Source organism: Adiantum capillus-veneris, chromosome 19 (genome assembly GCF_014529385.1).
Source record: "Adiantum capillus-veneris isolate H3 chromosome 19, ASM1452938v2, whole genome shotgun sequence".
Classification (NCBI taxonomy): Eukaryota; Viridiplantae; Streptophyta; class Polypodiopsida; order Polypodiales; family Pteridaceae; genus Adiantum; species Adiantum capillus-veneris.
Window position 1 is genome coordinate 114,745,286 of NC_140949.1, and position 23,731 is coordinate 114,769,016.

Consider the following 23,731-nt stretch of genomic DNA (forward strand, 5'->3'; position numbering starts at 1 on the left):
GAAAGCTTATAATACTTTCTTGTTGGCATAGTCTTGGAATCCTTGGGTATCTTTGTCACGTGCGCACTTTACTTGCGCTACGTGGACATGCTTCTACCATGGTTTAGCATCAGTCATAGCCTAGCTTAGGAGTGAGCATGGCGCGTTGTGATCCTCTAGTAGGACGTGCATGCCCAGGCCGGTCTCAGTTGCATACCCTCTCTTGCACAATCAGTTAGCATGAGCATTTTCTAGAGCATTGAACCCTTTTTGCCAAAGTACACAGTTTTCACTTATTTATTAATAAGTGACTTTTGTTGGAAAAGTAGGTTAGGAAAATTGCTAAAGAGTTTTAAAAGAAGTCATTGGGTACTCAGTAGAAGTAGAAGAAGCAGGGACACAAAGGATAGGCTCCGCAATAGACCGGCAAGCACCCTCAAGCTCCCTAGCGTTTTCGTAGCAGTTCAGCCCAACGTTTTTCAGCAGTAGCAAATCAGCGTTTTCAGCGATCAGCCACCAGCGTTTTCAGTTTTCAGCCCTTAGTTTCGCAGGTCCTCCCCATCCCGTGGCAGATCATCGCCGCATCGGCCAAGCAGAATCCAAATCAGCCTAGCGTTTTCAGTTCTAGCCAGATTAGCCTAGCGTTTTGTAGATCTAGCCAAGACAGCCTGGCATTTTTGCATTTCAGCACTAGTGCGACGAGACGGTTGCAGATCCAAGCCGCAGTGCTGCAGCAGTAGCAGATTCCCAGCAGGAAGTCTAGCGTTTTCAGTTTTCAACCTTGACGCTGTCGTCATCGACGCCTTCGTCATCGTCATCGCAGTCCCGGACTGGAGTCATCGTCATCGCAGTCCCGGACTTGACGACGACACCATCGTCATCATCCTCACAGTCACCATCGTCGTCGTCGTCGTCGACATCATCGTCTTTGACATAGAACCTCAGTACCCAGTACCCAGCATCAATAGTGTTAGTATCCATCAACATCAACATCAACATCTCAACATTTAGTCATTGTATCGGCATTGTGCAAGAATAAAGAAAGTACTTGCTCTAGCAATAGAGCAAGGGGGCCCTTGAGGGTTGGGACCCGACATCCCTGTGTCGTCTCTTTTCTCTCTCTCTCTCTCTCTCTCTCTCTCTCTCTCTCTCTCTCTTTCAAGTGAAGTAAAGTGTCCCTTGTGTTTGCGTGTGGAGTAGAGCAAATTCTTACTCTTCCGCTGCACCTAACATTGGTATGAGAGCTCTGTGGGTGCTTCGGCTTCGCGAACTCAAGGGAAGAATCATCAAGTACGAAGAACCTCAAGAACCAAGAACCCCAAGAACCCAAGAACCACCACCAAGAACCCAAGAACTCAAGGAACCTCGCCCAATTTTTTTTCTTGAAGAATCTTTGAGTCCCGACCATGGACTTACCAGATCCCATCTTCATTGCAATGTTTTTGGAGGAAGATTGACATCGGATACACGACAACCCAGACTCTTGAGGGTACAAAGATCTCCTAGCCTTCTATGCAGATATGGAAGGAGTTGGAGACTGGGTCCCTAACCTCTTCTGCATTCGCATTCACATGTAGTGTGCATCCATTTCCCTCGTCATTGAACCTTTGGAAAGGACTCGGTGTTTCTAGCCCTTAGCTTCGCAGATCCTCCCCATTCCGTGGCAGATCATAGCCGCATCGGCCAAGCAGAACCCAGATTAGTCTAGCGTTTTTAGTTCCAACCAGATCAGCCTAGCATTTTGCAGATACAGCTAAGACAGCCTGGCATTTTACATTTCAGCATAAGTGCGACTCGGCGGTTACAGATCCAAGCCGCTGTGCCGCAGCAGTAGCAGATCCCCAGCAAGAAGTCTAGCGTTTTCAGTTTTCAGCCTTGACGCCGTCGTCATCGACACCTTCGTCATTGTCATCATCATCGCAGTCCCGGACTTGACGACAACACCATCGTCGTCATCGTCACAATCACCATTGTTGTCGTCGTGGACATCATCGACATAGAACCTCAGTATCCCTTTAGTCCCTGTAATGTTTTCACTGCAGTCAGTATTTGGGAAACAACTCTTGCTACAACAAATAGAGTCAACACTATCTGGTATAGAGCCCAGGCTGAGATTTGGCAATCGTAGTAAGGCTGGACAGTGACCATTACGTAGTGTTTGCATTGCCAGTAGTACCCACAACACCCACAACACCCGTAGTACCATCAGTTCCTGGTTTCGGAGGAATCTGCATTGGTTTGTGCATCCACAACATCAAATGCATTCATCAGTCAGCATCAAAAGTAGAGATAGAAGTTCGGCAGCTGTGTCTCACTTCTAACAGGGGGGGATGTCACGTGCGCACTTTACTTGCGCTATGTGGACATGCTTCTGCCATGGTTTAGCATTAGTCTTAGCCTAGCTTAGGAGAGAGCGTGGCACTTTGTGAGCCTCTAGTAGGACGTGCATGCCCAGGCCGGTCTCAGTTGCATACCCTCTCTTGCACAGCCAGTTAGCATGAGCATTTTCTAGAGCATTGAACCCTTTTTGCCAAAGTACACATTTTTCACTTATTTTTGGAAAAGTAGGTTGGGCAAATTGCTGAAGAGCTATAAAAGAAACCATTGGGCACTCAGTAGAAGCAGAAGAAGCAGGGACACAGAAAGGGAAGGCACCGCAACAGTGTTAGCAGGGGGGGATGTCACTTGCGCACTTTACTTGCGCTATGTGGACATGCTTCTGCCATGGTTTAGCATTAGTCTTAGCCTAGCTTAGGAGAGAGCGTGGCACTTTGTGAGCCTCTAGTAGGACGTGCATGCCCAGACCGGTCTCAGTTGCATACCCTCTCTTGCACAGCCAGTTAGCATGAGCATTTTCTAGAGCATTGAACCCTTTTTGCCAAAGTACACATTTTTCACTTATTTTTGGAAAAGTAGGTTGGGCAAATTGCTGAAGAGCTATAAAAGAAACCATTGGGCACTCAGTAGAAGCAGAAGAAGCAGGGACACAGAAAGGGAAGGCACCGCAACAGTGTTAGGCACCCTCAAGCTCCCTAGCGTTTTCTCAGCAATTCAGCCCAACATATTTCAGCAGCAGCAAATCAACGTTTCCAGCCATCAGCCACCAGCGTTTTTAGTTTTCAGCCCTTAGCTTTGCAGGTCCTCCCCATCCCGTGGTAGATCATCGCTGCATTGGCCAAGTAGAACCTAGATCATCACTGCGTTTTCAGTTCCAGCCAGATCAGCCTAGCGTTTTGCAGATCCAGCCAAGACAGCCTGGCGTTTTTGCATTTTAGCATTAGTGCGACTCGGCGGTTGCAGATCCAAGGCGTAGTGCCGCAGTAGTAGCATATCCCCAGTAGGAAGTATAGCGTTTTTAGTTTTCAGCCTTGACGCCGTCGTCATCGACACCTTCTTCATCGTCATCGCAATCCCGGACTTGACGACGACACCATCGTTGTCATCGTCACAGTCACCATCATCGTCATCGTCGACATCATCGTCTTTGACGTAAAATGTCACAAACTGGTGACGTGGAAGGTCCCCGGGCTTCCATGAAATGTATCGACATGCTGACGTCGCAGCAGGTCAGCAGAAATCCTGTCGGAAAACGCGTTGATAGGTGACGTGGCAGGCAGTATGGACTTCCACAATATTCGTCGGCATGCTGACGTGGTAGTGTACGGATTTTCGGAAATTGCGCTCTTGCTTTTGGCTGAATTAGCGTTGGCTGCTTTTGGAGAAGATTGCTTTTAAGTTTTTAAGCGTGAACTTTTGGGGCAGTAAGCTTTTGAGTTGAGATTTTGGGGCTCTTCTTTTTGGGCAACCCTTGTAACAATTAAAAGGTCATTTGGGCCTCATTACTCAGAGCATCTAGACATAGAGTTTTGAGTGTGAGTTCCCAAGAAATCGCTTGTACTTTGCATATAGATTAATATAAAAAGAAATACCAAAAGGGGTGCCAGTCTTTGGGGTCAATACCTCTGGGCACGGAACTACGTCGGGCCGTGTCGTCTTTTGTGAACTGTTTTAAAGTGAATCTCTGCTATGTCGCGGTAGAATCTTGATTTGGGGTGTTGAAGTTTGTTACTCGGAGCACGGAGAGATTCTTTCCTACAAAGGATTCGATTCTTTTTGCAGCACACGCAAACTATTGTGAAAGAATCTTCGTGTCCCGACCTCGGACTTAATAGCCACTCCCACCCTTCATACATCGAGCATCGGGCGCGCTTCGTCTTCATCGCTTTGTCTTACAGGGCATAAAGCCATAAAGAATCCCAGATTACACATGGGTTCTCATGGGAATCTGACAGAGATGACACCTCGCAGACAAAAAAAAGTTGAAAATGCGCGGGGACTGAAGAAAAGAATGAAGATTTTGGCAATTTTTTTCTTCGATGGATAGGTTTGCCAGAACGGAGTACAAACGTCAACTGCAGATTGGCATATGTGTGAACAGATTGATTAAGTACTCAAGGGACCCGAGATTGGTGAGGCACCTGAAGAATCACTCGATTGATAAGATTTACTCAAGATGGCATGTAGCCATTGCTTCTCTTCTCAGGTAGGGAGGAAAGCCGAAAGGACAGACGAGTGCTGAAAAGCGGAACCTGTACACGCAAAAAGAGATGGACCATAACTCAAAGGACCACCCGAAGATAAACTTGAGAGTTACAGAGCAGTAGCCGAGTGCGGAAGAAAAGGAGTGATGAAAGCAGAACTGGTACCACATTGAATGGGGCCCGAAGATTGTACTTGATGAAATTCAGTTTCTTTACTCGATTTTTCTTGAGAGAACTGAATGATGATTGAAGGTCGAATATGTTTGACCTCAAAAAGAAACGACAAGATTTTTTTGCAATAGAGGCTGACTGTTTCTTTGAAGGCGTACAGAGCGAGTTACCTGCATTACGTAGTGAAGATCACACGATTGATTTGTGGTAGTATACCATCAAACCAGTCACCTTACAGAGTTAGCCGAGGCCAAGATAAAGAAACAATGAACCATAACAGATTTCCACATTACGAGGATCGATGATATACTTGACAGACTTCAGAATTCTACTTTTCAAATTGATATGAAGAGTGATTACCATCAGATTTGTATTGTTCTTGGAGACGTCTACATGACAGCTTTCAGAACGACTTTTTGGATTTTCATAGAATATCAATTATTTGTGCGTTTTCCAGACACTAAGGAAGCATAAATTGCTTATAAATGTAAAAAAAAAGAGCGACTTTTTCTTGCCTGAGATACATTCCTCGAGACACATCGTCTCAGTAGCAAGGGTACAGATAGACTCGGCCATATACAATTTGACGTCGCCTTCTCTGGATAGTGGCTCTCACAAGAGTCCTGGGAGCGACAGGCGGCATTTTACTTCAAAGGAACGGTGCGGATGAATGTCATCACGACTTGGAATCACTTGAAAATGACTGAGAAAGATACATTGGATGACTATCACCAGAGATTTTGGGACACTTGTTTGCCAGCGTCTTCTTTTCGGAAGATTACTTTAAAAGACCAGATTGAGCGGTTTTGCTGTGGTTTGCTAAAGAGATTCAAGACTATGCTTTGAACCAGAAGTCTGACTCCATTCAGAGACTTATGGGACATGACTAAGCAACGATTTGGAATGCATGCAGGCTCATTGACTTATGCGAAGGGTAGGATAGTATCCACCTCAAAAAGGCAAGAGTTGGCCAGTGAAGAGAATGAATCAAGGGAACCAGATGATAGCTCATCACAGGATTTTGGAGAATCAGAGGGTTCCGACGAACTAAGGGAACCAGATGCAAGTTCATCAAAGGATTCCAGAGAGAGCGGAATCAGATGATAGTTCGTCTTAGGGTTCTGATGATTGACTCTGACGTGCCAATGGACAGGGGAAGCGAAAGACGCTTGCAGGTCCCAGGGCACAAGGAAAGAAAGGATAAAGGGAATCGGCTGGTAAATCATAACATTTCCCAGACACAAGATAAGATTGAGACTATTTCCGATTGGCAAGATTTGAAGAAAGTTCATGAAGTTGGAAGCTTCTTCGCCTTGTGTTCTTACTACCGGTGGTTCATTCAAAAGTTTGCAGAGGTAGCTTCCCCTTTGCACATTCAGACATAGAAAGGAGTCCCTTTCTCGTGGGGACCCACAGAGGTGACTACCTTTTAGACATTGACAGAGAATTGACACTGGACCAGTGTTGGCTTTGCCGGACTTGCAAAAGCCATCCGAAGTATGTTGTGATGCTTGTGGTCGTAGTTTGGGAACGATCTTAATGCAAGAAGGCCATGTGATTGCCTATGAAAGCTGATTGTTTTCAAGGCCAGAATTGACATCACAGATTTATGAGAGAGCTTTTGGTAGTGATCCATGCTCCTACTAAGTGGCGACATTACCTACTTGGAGCCGATTTCATGGTGTTCGTTGATCATCAAAGTTTACGCTACTTCTTGTGACAGAAGCAGCTTTTGAAAAAGCAGATGCGTTGGCCTAACATCTTGTCACAGTTTTACTTCCAGATTGTCCATGTTCAGGGACAAAAGAACTGGTGGCAGATGCTTTGTCTCGGAAGCCGCTAGTTTTGGCTATTTCCACGATTCATCGTAAAAGCTTCGAGGACATGGTTGATCAATACGCCATAGATCGAGATTTTTCCGATGTATTCACTCGAATACAGAATGGGGAGGTAGTAGCGGGATATTCCATACAGGATGGCTACTTGATGAAGAAAATGATGTTGTGCGTTACACAGCCGTTGAGGGAAAAGGTTTTGACCGAGTGCCATTGTCCACCTTTTATGGGTCACCGCGGCATCGACACCACCTTGAAAGGTGTGGAGCGTTACTTCTTTTGGCCGAGACTCAAGAAAGATGTGGACGCCTTTGTATGCAGTTGCTTGGTATGCCAAAAGGTCAAGTTTGACAGGCATAAAGCACAGGGATTGTTACAGCCTTTACCCATTCCCATTCGCCCCCGAGAAAGTGTTGCTATGGATTTCATTTTTGATCTCCCGAAGACACAGAGTGGGCATGATGGCATTTGGACGGTCATCGACAAATTTAGCAAGCAAGCTCACTTCATTATAGTGAAGAAACCAGTCAAGTCGGATCATTTAGTGAGACTGTTCATTGCATAGATTTTCAGATTACATGGCATGCCTGAGACAATAGTTTCTGATAGAGATCCCCCATTCACGAGTTTGTTTTGGAAGGCTATTTGGGAGAACATTGGCACACGGTTGCAGTTCTCGTCATCTTTCCACCTGTAGACAGATGGGCAATCTGAGATTGCAAAATTCAGTTGTACTGGATTTATTATTGAAGTCTTACATTTCTGATCAGAAGACTCAATGGGAATTTTTTTTGCCCTTGGTGGAATTTGCCTACAATAACACGATCCACTCTTTGACGGGGAAGGTGCCATTTGAGATCATTGAAGGTGCTCCGAAGGTTCCACCCTTCCTTAGCACGAAAGATAAGATTTTTGAAGCCGACTAGTACACGAGGAACTTGAACATTGCTTTTGCTAAGGTCCGGGAGGCTTTACCGAAATCTCAGGAACGACACAAGAAGGTAGTAGATTGACACTGTCGCGATTTGAAATTAAAGAAAGACGATTGGGTGCTCTTACGTTTTGAGAAGGCACGCTTAAGAAAGAAAAAGGGAAAGGAGCGGCTTTTTCCAAAGCTTAGCATGAGGTACTATGGCCCTTTCCAGATAAAAGAAAAGATAAATGATGTCTCCTTTAGACTGAAGGTGCTCGATACTTGGAAGATTCATAATGCTTTTCATGTGAGTCTATTGAAGTGGCGATGTGCTCGATGATGGGGAGCCAGATGAGCAACCCGAAGTGGAGGAAAGCAAGGAGATACTCGTTTCAGAACAGATATTGCCACACAAGGACAGAAAGATAAAGGGTAAAGTGATTAGGTGGTTCTTGGTTAAGTTAAAGAACTATCCTGCATTGGATGCGAAGTGGATGGAGGAGGAGGACCTAGCAGGTACTCCTCAGATTTTGGAACTTTACCTTGAAGCATTCGCTTTAGCATAGTCTACTCCGGTAGAATCCCGATTTCAGCATGGGTGAATCTAGTGCAGTGGGTTTGCACAAGAGGGGAGTCACTCCACTCCCTTGTCAACGGACTTCTCCGATTTTGAATAGAGTCACTGATGTCCCCCTTTGGGTTTGAGGGATATTGATGGGTTTACAGTATTCTGCTGTATGACTTTATGAATCGGAATTCACGATAATGAAAATGATTGATTTTTACTTGACTTGTTTGAGTGCAGGAACTGAAAGACGAAATGACTGCAGCATTTCGGTCTCATAAATCTCTATAGACATGATTGCAATAAGGATTAGTTAATCGGGCATCTGTGAGGTCCCGATTGGATCTAGATGCGATTACTAAATACATTGCCGATTAATCATGGTCTGAGATTTGGAATGAATTTCTATGTGATTTGTCATGTGATGTCCTGTGATGTTCGGTGATGTGACTCGATTTGTACAAGTGCTAAACGTGTTGTGTCTAGTGCATCAGTACTAACAATCAGTTAAGACATTTTATGGCCTCTGTCTTACAATTCTTTCAAGAGGGGGGTATGTCACAAACTGGTGACGTGGCAGGCCCTCGGACTCCCGTGAAATGCGCCGACAGGCTGACATGGCAGCAGGCCAGCGGAAATCTTGCCGGAAAACGCGTTGACAGGTGACGTGACAAGTAGTACGGACTTTCGCAATATCTGTTGACATGCTGATGTGATAGTGTACGGATTTCCGGAAATTGAGCTGTTGCTTTTGGCTGAATTAGCGCTGGTTGCCTATGGAGAAGATTGCTTTTAAGTTTTTAAGTGAGAGCTTTTGGGGCAGTAAGCTTTTGAGTTGAGATTTTGGGGCTCTGCTTTTTGGGCAACCCTTGTAACAATAAAGAGGTCTTTTGGGCCTCATTACTTAGAGCATCTGGACGCAGTTTGTGTGTGAGTTCCCAAGGACTCGCTTGTACTTTGAACACAGATAATATAAAAAGAAATAGCGAAAGAGGCGCCAGTCTTTGGGGCCAATACCTCTTGCACCGAACTACGTTGGGCCGTATCGTCTTTTGTGAATTGTTTTAAAGTGAATCTTTGCTGTGTCACAGTAGAATCTTGACTTGGGGTGTCCCAAGTTTGTTACATAGAACCTTAGTACCCCTTCAGTACCTCAGTACCCAGTACCCAACATCAATACTTTTAGTATCCATCAGCATCAACATCTCCGCATTTAGTCATTGTATCAACATTGTGCAAGAATAAAGAAAGTACTTGCTCTGGCAATAGAGCAAGGGGGCCCATGAGGTTTGGGACCCGACATCCCTCTGTCGTCTCTTTTGTCTCTCTTGTCTCTCTCTCTCTTTCAGTTCAATTTTTTCAAGTTAAGTAAAGTGTCCCTTGTGTTTGTGTGTGGAGTACTAAATCCGAGCAAATTCTTTTTCTCTTCCGCTGCACCTAACATTGGTATGAGAGCTCTGTGCGTGCTTTGGCTTCGCGAACTCAGAATCATCAAGTACGAAGAACCTCAAGAACTAAGAACCCCAAGAACCCAAGAAGAACCACCAAGAATCCAAGAACCCAAGGAACCTCGCCCAGTTTTTTTCTTCTTGAATCTTTGAGTCCCCGACCATGGACTTACCAGATCCCATCTTCATTGCCATGTCTTTGAAGGAAGATCGACATCAAATACATGACAACCCAGATCTTGAGTACCAAGATCTCCTAGCCTTGTATGCGGTTATGGAAGGAGTTGGAGACGGGATCCCTAACCTCTTTTGCATTCGCATTCTCATTCACATGTAGTGTGGATCCATTTCCATTGTCATTGAACCTTTGGAAAGGACTCTGGTGTTTTCAGCCCTTAGCTTCGTAGATCCTCCCAATTCCTTTGCAGATCATTGCCGCATCGGCCAAGCAGAACCCATATCAGCCTAGCGTTTTTAGTTCCAGCCAAGACAGCCTGGCGTTTTTGCATTTCAGCATTAGTGCGACTCGGCGGTTGCAGATCCAAGCCGCTGTGCCGCAGTAGTAGTAGATCCCCAGCAAGAAGTCTAGCGTTTTCAGTTTTCAGCCTTGACGCCGTCGTCATCGACACCTTGGTCATCGTCATCGCAGTCCCGGACTTGATGACGACACCATCGTTGTCATCGTCACAGTCACCATCGTCGTCGTCGTCGTTGCCATCATCGTCTTCGACATAGAACCTCAGTACCCCTTTAGTATCGGTAATGTTTTCACCATTGTCAGTGTTCGGGGAACAACTCTTGCTACAACAAATAGAGTCAGCACTATCTGGTATAGAGCCCAGGCTGATATTCGGCAATCATAGTAAGGCTGGATAGTGACCCTTACACTGTGTTTGCAGCGCCAGCAGCACCCACAACACCCGCAATACCATCAGTCCTTGGTTTCAGAGGAATCTGCATTGGTTTGTGCATCCACAACATCAGAAGCATTCATCAGTCAGCTTCAGAAGTAGAGATAGAAGTTCGGCAAGTGTGCCTCACTTTTAACAGGGGGATGTCACGTGCGCACTTTACTTGCGCTACGTGGACATGCTTCTGACATGGTTTAGCATCAGCCACAACCTAGCTTAGGAGTGAGCCTGGCACTTTGTGAGCCTCTAGCAAGGTATGTATGCCCAGGCCAGTCTCAGTTGCATACCCTCTCTTGCACAGTCAGTCAGCATGAGCATTTTCTAGAGCATTGAACCCTTTTTGCCAAAGTACACATTTTTCACTTTTTTTTAATAAGTGACTGTCACCAACGAGTGACTACTATCTATCCTTTTTGTTGATTTCTTTCTTATTATTTATTCACTTTCACTTTTTTGAAACACCCCTCTGGAAATCTAACAGCCCTGCATTGCATAGCTAGTGTGGAATTGTTCAGAGGGAGTCCAAGCCCGAGGGCAAGAGAGCACTAAGGTTGGACAAGGACTATGGTTAGCCAAAGTGGGGTCATTGACTAGCCAAAGTGGAATCCTTTGCTACAGAGGCTACATTTCAGTTCTTGGTGTGGTTGCAGTGTACAAAGAGGGTCAGATGACCTAGAAAGATACAATGGCAGCATCTCCTAAAATTTAGGGAACTGCTATTTTGGGACATGAAAATGTGTTCGCGTCATTACCTCCGGAATGACAAGGGGAACATTTTATTACTCTGCCGTGAAGTCAATCGGGCAACCGATCGGGAGATTTTTAGGTGGCAACCCCGAAACGGGAAATAACCTGTAAATGTGCCAAGTGGCACATTTCTGTGCACTTTCCTCATGCAGGAAGAAGTGGCGCTGATTTTAGGAGAAGGGAGGCTCATTTTCAGTTTGACACAGGTTGAGAGCTATGGAGTGCTTCCTTTTCCTCTTATGTATAGTGCGGTGCCAGGAATGATGCCCTGCATGCTACGCACTGCCCTCTCTCTCCCCTATGGCAGTATGTTATGCCCCTCTAGTGGGCTTTTCAATTGACCAATGTACAATTGTGTGGGTTCATGCGCGATTGCCGAGGCAAGAGCCTCTTGCATAGGTACTGGATTAGCTAGCGGCTAATCCCCTGCAGGTACAGGTGATTCGGAGAGGTTTCACGTGCGAAATCTTGTCCGATTCAAAGGGCAAGTAGCCCTACAGGTGCGGGAGCTCGAGGACATGCTACGGATGCAACCGGCACGCAAAACGGAGCCCGAAACAGTGAATTACAGCCTGCTGTGTATTTTTGCAGGTTTAGGGTTTTGGTCCTAAACGGACCCTAATACCCCCAGGAGGTTCGGGGACGCGAGGGGACCGCTCTACAGGTGATCTGGCGCATTTTCGGGGCAGAAAACAGAGAATTCATTGTGCTGCAGATTCTCGCCAGGTTTTGCAAAGTGTCCGTATGCGTGGGGAAAGTCATCCAATGCGTGGGAATACTGACTGTGAAGGGTCCTAGTACAGTTATGTTGCCGAAATCGGGCCAAAACAGTTGAAATTCAGCCAAGGTTGTGCGGGGCAGCTTGTAGGGAACCACAATGTTTATTCCCTCTTTTAAAGAATAAAGAAATACCGAAAGGGGCGCCTATTTAGGGGCCAATCTGGTGTCGGTCTTCTCATACAGGTGCAATCTAGCAGCGTGTATCCCTTTCCCCTTTGTTGTGTCTTGAAAGTACAGGTAAAGTGGGCGACAAATTAAATGGGTGAAAGCAAATAAGGTTTAAGTGTAAGGTCTACCGCCCTTTTCGGATTAAACAGGCCGGTTTCAGTGACTTTTGTTGGAAAAGTAGGTAGGGAAAATGCTAAAGAGCTTTAAAAGAAACCATTGGGCACTCAGCAGAAGCACAAGAAGCAGGGACACAGAAAGGGCAGGCACCGCAACAGTGCGTTTTCTCAACAGTTCAGCCCAGCGTTTTTCAGGAGCAGCAAATCAGTGTTTTCAGTTTTCAGGCCTTAGCTTCACAGATCCTCCCCATCCCGTGGCAGATCATCGCCGCATTCGGCCAAGCAGAACCCAGATCATCGCTGCGTTTTCAGTTCCAGCTAGATCGGCCTAGCGTTTTGCAGATGCAGCCAAGACAGCCTGACGTTTTTGCATTTCAACATTAGTGTGACTCGGCGGTTGCAAATCCAAGCCGCAGTGCGGCAGCAATAGTAGATCCCCAGCAGGAAGTCTAGCGTTTTCAGTTTTAGCATTGATGCCATCGTCATCGTCATCGCAATCCCGAACTTGACGACGACACCATCGTTACAGTCACCATCATCGTCGTCGTCGACATCATCGTGTTCGACATAGGACCTCAGTACCCCATCAATACCTTAGTACCAAGCATCAATAGTGTTAGTATCCATCAGTATCAACATCTCAGCATTTAGTCATCGTATCAGCATTGTGCAAGAATAAAGAAAGTACTTGCTCTGGCAACAGAGCAAGGGGGACCCTTGATGGTCGGGACCCGACATCCTTGTGTCGTATCGTCTCTCTCTCTCTCTCTCTCTCTCTCTCTCTCTCTCTCTCTCTCTCTCTCTTTCAGTTCAATTGTTTCAAGTGAAGTAAAGTGTCCCTTGTGTTTGTGTGCGGAGTACTAGATCGGAGCAAATCCCTTATTCTCTTCCGCTGCACCTAATAATCTTAAGATAGACAAGAGTCCTGGGAGATCTCTTCTGATTAGCATAAATGGTGACTTGATCACGAGCCGTGCTTATACTATCCTTAGCCAATTCGAGCATTTCTTGCAAGTTATACAAGAAATCACGAGCTTGGTGATCCTTGACTTTCTCTAAGCCAATAGCAATAGGGGATTTAGGCTCGCATCCAAATATGAGCATGAATGGGCTAAATCCAGTAGCAGAATGCTTGCTACTATTGTAGGCAAACTCTAATTGTGGAAGATACCTTTCCCAATCAGACTGCCTGCGAGAGACATAAGCCCTCAACATGTCCTCTAACGTCTGATTCGTGCTCTTAGTTTGCTCGTCGGACTCACGATGGTCAGAAGACGACATACTCAACTTCGTCTGAAGATGAGCAAACATATCTCGCCAAAATCGCCCAATGAACTTAGTATCTCGATCACTGACGATATCCTTTGCTAGACCATACAGCTTGTAAAGCCGGTCGACAAATAAAACTACCAATTCATGGCTTTTTACTGTCGACTTCGTTGATCTCCGGAGTCATGACAGAAACTCAGCACGCTGAACTTTGTGTTGATGTATGCTCATGTGTGTGTGTGCGTGTGGTGTGTGTTGTGTTGGGGAGCATATGTTAGTACCTAGTTCTACATCCACTATTGGGCACTGACGACGTTAGTGGGGATGTCGTGGTATTTAGTCAATACTATGCATGATGGAGCTGATGGTTATATTGTCTTGTGGGTGACTACCATGGGTCTATACCTTGCACTTTCCTTCAAGGGTGAATCTGGGCTTATCCTGCATTCATCTAGGTATATATAAATTTTGCCATTTTTGTAAGTCTATCGACCACAACCCAAATGATATGCGTAGTTGGTTCTAGTTGTCATATGTACCACACTTTCTATGAGTCTAGAGGCTCGTGTCTTGTGTCCAACACCGCACATCTGCACTCTCTTTGCATAGTGAAGCCTCGACACCCCCATTGAGTCCTGGGCTTGGAGCCGAGTGTGCTGCCAGCCAGAGTCGTTCTGTCACAAAGTGATGACGTGGCGGACAATAGAAACCCTAATTTCTGCCAAAAACCCTAAAATTCTTGCAAACCCTAATTTTTGCCAAAAACCCTAAATTCCGGAAATCGCGGAGGCGGATTATTATTATTATTATTATTTTTGGAAAATGATGAGCAACGCGAATTTTGCTTTTGCTTTTTTTTATAAAAAAAAAAAAGAAAAGACTCTCTAAGAGAGAGAGAGAACTGATGCTTTTGATTTTAAAAGCTTTTGGGGCTCTGCTTTTGGGCATCCCTTGTAACCTTTAAATTAGTGGTGAGGGCCTCACTTCTCAGAGCATCTGGACGCAGAGTCTCAGAGTGAAACCCTAACCGCTCTCTTGTACTTTGATGATTGATTAATACAAAAAGAAATACCGAAAGGGGCGCCAGTCTTTGGGGCCAATATCTCTAGGCACGGAACTCCGCTGGGCCAGTGCAAATCTATTGTGATCTGTGAATTGTTTTGAAGTGGTTATTTGGTGCTGTCGCGGTTGATTCTTGACTTGGAGTGTCCAAGTTTGTTACACGTTCCATGTGTTAGTCGAGGTCAATTGAAATCTGAATCGGTTGTTGCGTATTTGAGTTCCTTGTTCCATTGCTCTTCCCACTACGGAGTCCTCTGCAATACTACCATAGAAAGTGACAGCCTTTCGTGCCGAGTAGAAGTCTTTCACCTGAGGCGTAAAATGCAACAGATGTCTTGCATAAAGCAGGGCTGAAGATGCAGATGTGGATGATGCCGACTATGGACAGCAATGGAGCACTTGATGCTGGTGAGGGAATGCCTGAGGAGAGGCTCAATGGGCTTCCGAAGTACCGGACCGCATCCGTGAGGACTAGCGTTAGTAGATCCAGCTCAAATCCGGCAAGGAAAAGGGCTGAAACTGAAAACGCTGGCTGATCCGCAAGGCTGAGAGCCAGCGCTATGGCTGATCTTGACGTTTTGTGCAAAAACGTTAGGGCTGATGGCCACATGAGAGAACGCTGGCTGACCTTGAAGCAAAATGCTAGGATTGCTGTGCTCCTCAAGCTAGGGTTGGTAAATCTGCTGAAAATGCTAGCCTCAGGGGCTCCTTTACAGGCAAGAATTTTGACTTAAGAATCTCCTTAGGCTGTAGTTACAGGTGCGGGAGCTCGAGGGCTTGCTACGGAGCCCAAAATAGAGAATTACAGCTTGCTTTAATTTTTTGCAGGTTTAGGGTTTTGACCCTTTTTGATGCCTAAAGGTCCCAGGAGTTTTGGGGAAGCTAGGGTTTGCTAAACAGGTGTTCTGGAGCATTTTATAGGCTGAAAACAGAGAATTCAGTGTGCTGTATATTCTTGCCATGTTTGTAAAAGTGCTCTAGTTTGTGTGAAAAGTCATTCTAGTAGATGGGGATTTTGTCTGTGAAGCCCTCTACTGTCGTTACGTTGCCGACATTAGAGCAGGCAATTTTCAGCCCAATGAAAGTGGAACAGCTTGTAGAAGTTAACAGGTTTTCTCCAAGTTTAATTGGAATAAAGAAATGCATATTGTCAAGGTTGAACTTAGTAGTACTTTGATTATGTTTGTCTCTTCTAGGTAGGCTCGTAGTAGTATTCATTTCTAGTGTTTAGCTTACTTCTGGATTAAAAATTTGTTCCTTTAGAAGTTGTTGTGTGGAGTATGATTTCTAGGACTAAGTTTTTGAGATGTTTTGTCCTTGTTAGTTGAAAGTTGAGTACTTGTTTCAAGTTGTAGTTAAGTAAGCTTCTTTAACTTATTTTGCTTATGCTTTTTTCTGAAAGCATTTTAAAGGGAACAATGGTTTGTGTCATCTAGTTTTGCTTTGTAAGTAATTTAGTTTTTCCTTCTTCTGTTTTCTTGATCGTTAAAGAGTCGATATTGTTGAGGAAAGCCATAAAAAATAAGGGGGAAAGTGCTACGTGCCCAAACATCAGGATGGGCGCATGAGGTATGTCGTGCTAAGTCTGGTTAAGGAATCCTATAAATAGGAACCTAGGCTCATTTGTGAGTTATCTTGTGATATCACCACACTTGGACTCTAGGCCCTTGGCAACTCTACCCACACACTTGTACTGGTGTGGGCTTGGTGGTATGGGACACTAGCCCTTGTTGTTTAGGCCAGCCCGTTCGCTAGGCTTGGGGGTGAGCTCGTATTGGCTTTGTGGCTGGGAAGTGAGCTCGGTGTCCGCTTTCTACCCGTCTTTGTGTGAGTATGGCTTGTCTCATGTCGTGTGGGGGATGGATCCGGCGAGTAACATGTACTCTCCGATTGACATCTCCATATGCACGTACGACACCAATCACTAGACAAAATAGGAATATCAAAGGTCATAACCCTAAGATAGGGTGCCCTCTATGAGTCGCTAATGAAATGGCTGGGTCGTTGGACGTGAAGTACGCACCGCTCAAGACCTCTATATATGATAAGACCCTCACAAGGCCAAGCATAGCCACAAGGAAGCCCTCTTTCCAAGATCTAGGTGGAAAACCAAGGAGATGACCCTCAAAACTCCAACACCCCCTCTCAAATCTTGGGGGCATAGCAAGGCGAGGAATTTGGGGACCATAGAGTGATGAAGAAATTTGACGAGTCTAGTAGCAAACAACAAAGACCACCACAATATCAAACCCACCACCTCTAAAGAGAAACATGTAGGGCACTAGGATAGACAATCCCAATGGAAAAAACTGTAGTTTTGGGATTGTGAAACCACCGTTAGCGTCAGTTAGGTTCTAGGAACCTGTTTTAGTCGTAGGCTACTACTCCATTGGTTGGACATCATGGTGTGAGGGCATGTAATCAATAGCTATACTTTGTAGAAGGTAAGTAGGAGATTGATCACACCTCCTTTGAGAACGAGTTGAACTACCTAGATCTATTAACCGGCTCTCAATGCCAGAAGCTAACATGCCGGTGTGTCGTGATTGAGGATCACAAAGATGAACAACCTTTGCCTCATTTGCCACAACATCCTCCCAAGACTGGATGGGTCCTCTAGGCTGTGTCAAGGAAGTAGGAGCAACCACGTGTGTGGTGTAGCGAATGAAATTGGGCAAGAGTGCTATCCTTATGTAGGTCTTTGAATGTATCCGGTGAGATACAAGCAAGTGAACTAAATGTGTGAAAGCCACAACATGTGTAACCTGAGCCGCCTCATCGAAATCAGAATCTGATGCAACATTAGCTGACTCAGACTTCTTTGGGAATTCCTTTGAACATGTCCTTGACCACCACGCTGGTGACAAATCAACTCTCACTAGATCCAACAGTAGCATCCTTTTGGTGCTTCTACTTATGCTTTGATTGGATGATACTCCAGTCAAGGCCTCAAGCCCATTATGGAAACAAGAGCTCAATAATTGATCCTCTTGATCCAACACCATGAGAATAAGCCCTCCCAAGCCAAATCAGTGCCCCTTGCCAAAGTAAACAAGGTTTAGCAGAGAGCACGATGACTCATCAAGATGATAGCATATCTTCCTAAGAGGTCAACTTCCTTACCCAAAGAATCACCTGTTACATTTCCTGCATCTTGGGTATACGATTCTTTATTGTCTTGGGCTGTCGAGGGTCGATAGTTTGGAATTGTACCTCCAAGTGAGCTCCCTTCATAGACATCGTTCGATTGTAAACCTTGTCCAGTTGATTCCAATTCTACTGAGCATTAGTCAATACCTGAACATGTTCATGTAATGGGAGGGCACCACATGCCAACTTAAAAGAATAGATTGGAATAGACTATTAGCACTTCAAAAAAATTGAACAAAGAAAGAGAAAAGATCCACACACTAGACACGGAGTGGCCAGAACACTAGCCTGGCGCCTCTTCCGGTGTAATGTGTGGCATAAGTGATTGAAGGTGACAACTCAGGACGCGTGCTTAGTGTGTACTCAAGGTTCCTTTTAGTTCATGTGAGAGATGTGCAAAGACTAAGAGAGACATACTGAGTGAAATTTTTGTGAGTGATAGGGAGAGAAAAAAGACTAACACCGGATGGGTCTCAAACCCCCTCCAAGGGTCCCCCTCGTATCGCTAGAGGTATTTGCTTTAGATTGCACTAGTGATGAGACAATGGTCCTAGATGCTGAGATGTTGATGGGATCTTGCTACTGATGCTTGGATTTGAGAGGCTAAGGGCTGAAGATGGAAAACTCTAGGGATGCTCTCTGGATCTGCAAACTTGACGAGGCCAAGGACTGATCTGGTATGGTTGATGTCAAGGATGGCTTAAAATTGAAAATGCTAGTGCTAAGGATGGATCTGATAGCCGAATACTGCAATTGCTGATCTGTAGAAAAAACGCTAGGCTGGATGCTGACCTGATGAAAATGCTAGTGCTAAGGATGGATCTGATAGCCGAATACTGCAATTGCTGATCTGTAGGAAAAACGCTAGGCTGGATGCTGACCTGATGGTTGAATTCTGGAAATGTTGGTACTATGGGCTGGAATCTGCAATTACTAGGCTAATCTGGTACTAAGACAAGGCGCCAAGGATTATCTGTAGAAAACGCAGGGCTTGATCTATGATGATGGTGAAAAAATGCTATGTTGCTGGTCTTGATGAGGGTACCACTAGCAAAACGCCCGAGGGTTGATGAGGGTGCTGCTCATGGGCTGTACTGACTTATGTGACCTTGGGGGTCTCCTTTATAGGGAATGCAAGTTGGGTTGAGCAGTATAATGAGGCCTAAAAACCCCACGACTTGCAATTGCTGGACATAATGTCAATTATTAATAAGTTTAAGAACCTACTAATAAGAGGTGCTTCGTAAGCAGATACTACCCAGGCTTGGCACTAATGATACTGTATGGGAATACTCCCCATAGCCTACACCTGGCAGACACTGGCTGTGCTCATAGGTTATGCAACTACTCTAAAGTGCTTGGACATGCACGTCCTACATACATGCTCACAATGGTGCCAGAACACTTCCTTGGCTGTCCTAAACCCTAGAAGTAGGAGTTAGCTTGTCCACGTGCCATAGGGTTAGATGTGCACGTGACTTTTGGATGCTTTTCATGTCTGATGCTTTTGGGGCCGAGTGCCTATAAATACAAGCCTTGGAGGCTCTCTCTGGCATTCTCGCATGTGCGGAATTAGAGGCAGAGCTCCCCGACACTTGTACCTTTTGTGAAGCAATCTTAATCCCTCCTATGTTCTCTCGAATTTTCCCAAAAATCTTTCTCCTTTGCACACACTGGACCAACACCGGAAGAGACACACACCCCCGTAGGCTTGCACAAGACAAAGAAAGAGATGGACAAAAAGTAATGAGGATGAAACCGTAGTGTGGAATAGACGGCTATGGACAGCTTGATTGCATAAACTACATGTGTACAACCATGGAGAAGTGTTCCCTGCTATCCAAACTCTCTCTACACTCTCCTCTCTCTTGCGCAGCTTGAAAAACTTCAGAACCGAAAAAAACTGGAGAGGAAAAAATGCTCAAAACACCGTTTTTCTTCCTCCCATTGAGCCGTTTTTTCAAAAACACTTTTTAATGAAATTTTTCCTAATCAGCACATTTTTTCGCATGAGAGATCCCTGCGCTCACATGCACTAGAGTTAGTTCTCACTCACTTTCCTCTTCATAACTCACCCCTTGGCACCATTCTATCCACCCGCTTTGCATAGTTTATGAGATTATTCACACCAAAAAGCCCTTTTCCCACCTTTTGGTGCACCAGCTTGCATTCACCTACTCTTGGCTTGTGTCCAAACACTGCATCACCTTCAAACATACATGCACACGCCTGCTTCTGGCATCTCTTTATGTCGACATGGTTTAGGTGCACCAATGTCATCATCCGTCTAGAATCAAGTCTTTGTGCTATCTTATCCTTATTGTGATTGCTCAAAGCTGCATGCTTGTTTTATAGTTTCAATCATGTAAGCTTTTCAAACTTATTTGTTCCTAGACCTTTTTTAAAGCAATTTAAAGTAGATATTGGTTTGTTTTAATGAAGTGTTTGTTTAGAAACAAATAAGGTGCTCTAGTTTCTCTACTTTATGTGTTTTCTTGTGTGCCTCGCTTTTGTGTTTTAGCAGTAAGTTCAGACTTTCTGACCTTATGAAGGTATATATATGTCTTTGCTTGTCCAAGTCCATCAGTTTGTCAATACGTTCACAACCTGGTTTCTCTTAGATTTGTCACATAGTTGGTATGTCTATCTATATGATAGAAACTAAGTTTTGTGCAGAGATTTTACTGCTGTTTCTTGAGCAAATCATTTCTATTCTTGAATTCTGCCTTTTTTGCCTTGTTCCTTGAATGTGTAAATGCTACATATAATAATTCAGTGATTGAACTTGTTACAGCTTGCCATGCTTGATATTCAGCCGATGCTTGAAGGATACATTTATGTGGGAAAAGAAAGTATTGAAAGATCCCAGAAGGCTGTACACTCCTGGAACTGTGTTTCACATAGTGGACAGGAGATTTTGTGGGTATGTAAAGCATAGGCTTTTAAAGCACAGCAACACCAATTATCTGGAAGTAGATCCTTGAGTATGAATCACATATTGTGTCTAGTTCTCTCTCAGCACAATTGCTTGTCATTTGGCTTTTGTTCACCACTTTCAGTTGCATGACTTTAGTGCATGCTAGGGTGGTGGGTCTGTTATATTCTTGGATTGAGGATTATCTGGAAGCTTGGCAAGAGCAGCTGCTTACAAAACACAATAGCAAGAAATAATTTAAGCTGCCACAAGATATTTCTGTTCCTTGCTTTAATGCTCGAAAAATTCAGGAATGGTTTTTTATTGAGAAATGTTCAGGGACTTTGGTTTCATTGATAATAAGCTTTCATACTTCCAGGATTGGTACATTGCCTCCTTTTGTAAGGACAGCTGTGCCAGTTGAAGGGCGCTTTGAACATGTGATTCTTTCTTGCAATGCAACCAAAGATCATTCTCTGATCTGGATAGAGAAGGAATCACAAAAAGCACTAGAGGTATGTTCATGCACTCAATCTTTATGTTGTGTGTTCTTTCAATGCTCAGTTTATTCTATGTCCCATTGTTGCCTGTGAAGCTGCAGGAAGTTATGGCTTATTAATGATTTCTTTTCAGGACAAAATATTATCTAAGTTGAGGATGTGTTATAATCTGCTGGCTGCTTTCACTTGCAAAAGTCGAAGGAGGTCATTTCGGAGATTGATGCGTCTTCTTGCCCTGGGGATGATGTATCATGTTCTCTGTAGAGAGCGTTTTTTGGCTTTTATGGAGTTCTTATATGCTCGTGGCTTGCAGCATATGTGTGATGTTGGATACATGCCAGAGTCTTTGTGCTCAGGCTCAATCTCTCTTATTTGTAAGGGAGGTGACACAAGCTTTGGGCCTCAAAATCCGCTTAAGTGGTGTAACCTGAAAACACACACCATGAAACTCGAGACTGTTTGTATAGCTTTTGGAAGATGCCAAATCTAGCCAATGACACTACTTTGCTTTTTTCCGAGAAAAAGATCCTTCTATTAGTTAATGGAACTGCCCATAGGGCTACAACAGTCATAAGGAGAGACTCTCCCAATAAAAAACAACATATGTACAATGAGGCTAAATCAAGAGATGGGAGGAGGGAAAAGCCACACAGGTGGATGGTAGTGCCATCTCAGCACACCCTGGACCACTGCGAAGAAAGGCCCAGGGCGCCAGGGTCGAAGGAAAAGCCTCTCTACGCTCCCGCATGCGGTCGGAGCTGCCCTGGAGTCTCTCGAACTGTCCTTTGAGAGTATGGACCAGCTCTAGCCAAAGGTCACGAACAGTCTCTGCTGGTGGTACAGGGCGAGCCTCAAAGATGCGGAAGCAGCGGGCCCGCCAAATGAACCAGAGTGTTAGGCTGCAGATGAGCTCCCAACACTCCTCTCTCTCACTGCACCACTCCTGTGGAGTAAGCTCTGTAGCAGGCTGGAGTGTAGGTCGACCCCCTGCATCACTATCATCCTGCTGGTTGTGGATAGCTCAAACTGAAGTGCCGGGCACATGAGAGTGGACCAAACAGCTGCCCCCCAAGTGTACTGCTGTGCCGTGAAAAGAGCTGGCATCAGCCAAAGGACACGAAGCCAAACCTGTTGTGCCAAAGGACAATCCCAAAGACAATGGCGTTGACTCTCCACAGGATGGTCACAAGCTGCGCATGCTACTGAGAGACCACTGTGTACAAGCAAGCTCCCAACTGTTGTAGCTCGATGTGCAACCAGCCATTGGAACAAAGTGACTCGCCACGGCTGTCTAGAGTCCCATAACCTCGCCCAAAAAGCTGACAAGAACTCAACTGTGAGACCCTCCTCCTGCCAATGAGGTGTTGCAGCAGGACGAGCCTCTCTCCGTGCTGCCAGTATGTGACGTCCCAGTCGAGCAGTGTACTGAAAGAAAGGGACACCTGGATGGTCGGTTGAGGAGAAAGGGTCCCTCCAAAACGACTCTCCAGGATCCCACTGTACTCGTGCTAGTGGACAACACTCCCAAGCCCACAGCCTATAGTCTCAAGACCTGCTGGGTCAGGATCTATGACACAAGTCCTCCTACAAATGCCCACAACTTGGATCCTCTAAAAACAGCACTCTGCCACATGTGGGGCCTCTACTAAAACTCGATGTAAGCGACCCTCACCTTGTAGCTCGAAAAACAGGGAGGGTACAGTCTGTGAGCAAGCCCGAATTGTGATGAGAACCTCCAATCGCGTGAATGCCCCCATCCATCTGGGCGCTGTTGACTCGAGAGGTGTGAGCCACTCAGCCGGTACTGCCTCTGTGATGTCCTTACACATGCTCTGCACCCCTCTCATACCCTGTAGCTGGATGGTCTGAAGCTCCTCTGATAGGCCTGAAAATTGTAGCCAATCACTTAAAGTGCGTGCTGGATCCTCTGCCAAGGGACCCCAAGAAACATGAGGCCTACTACCAACCAAGTGGCCTCTCTGAGTGCTAACCATGGGATTCCAAACAAGGGGCTATCTCGGGCGCTCCTCCGTGCAAGTAGACTGATGCAGCTCCAAGCCTCTCCGCAGCTGCTCCCAGGAGCGGAGCATACTCATAGCGAAACGGTCCTCCAGTCTCTTGCTCAGGCCAACTCTGCGCATCTTTGTGGAAATCCATTTGGTCGAAGGTCGCCAGGGGCCTCCGGCTTGAGGCACTCGAGCAGTGAGCCGCTGAAGCAAAAACTCCTTCCAGGGCTCCTCCCCTGGAAGTAATCCTCTGACAACAAACTTCCCAAGAAAGGCTCTACTATGCTATGCTGGGTCTATGATCCCGAACCCTCCCTGAGAACAAGGAAGAGTGATGACGTGCAAGGCCGCTTTGGCCCGGGCTATCTGAGTGCCCTGGCCAAAGGAAGTTCTCAATCAGCTCCTCTACTTGGCTGATGCAGAAACTCGAAAAGATCCAGCAAGAAGTGATGTACCACATAGTAGCCAACAACACCTGGTTGGCCACTACAACTCTGCTTGCCAGAGAAAGTCGTGCGGAGCTCCAATGTAACAACTTCCTCTTGATGGACAGGAGGAGGGGAGCAATCTCTTGCTCAGGAGACAAGTCCAAGCCAACCTGACAGCCCAAGCATCAAACTGCAGTCCCCGGGGGAATCCATTTGAAACCCTCACCT

The 23,731-nt window shown here is 45.5% G+C and overlaps 1 protein-coding gene across 2 annotated transcripts in view; it reads left to right on the forward strand.

The window, feature by feature from the left end:
• LOC147434696 (uncharacterized) overlaps positions 1-23,731 on the forward strand; it is a 50,000-nt gene that overhangs the window by 2,470 nt on the left and 23,799 nt on the right. For both annotated transcript variants that reach the window (XM_086491147.1, XM_086491148.1), the window contains exons 4-5: positions 20,450-20,578; positions 20,949-21,084. In XM_086491147.1, coding sequence (XP_086347273.1) covers positions 20,450-20,578; positions 20,949-21,084 — 265 coding nt within the window. The remainder of the gene's footprint in view (positions 1-20,449; positions 20,579-20,948; positions 21,085-23,731) is intronic.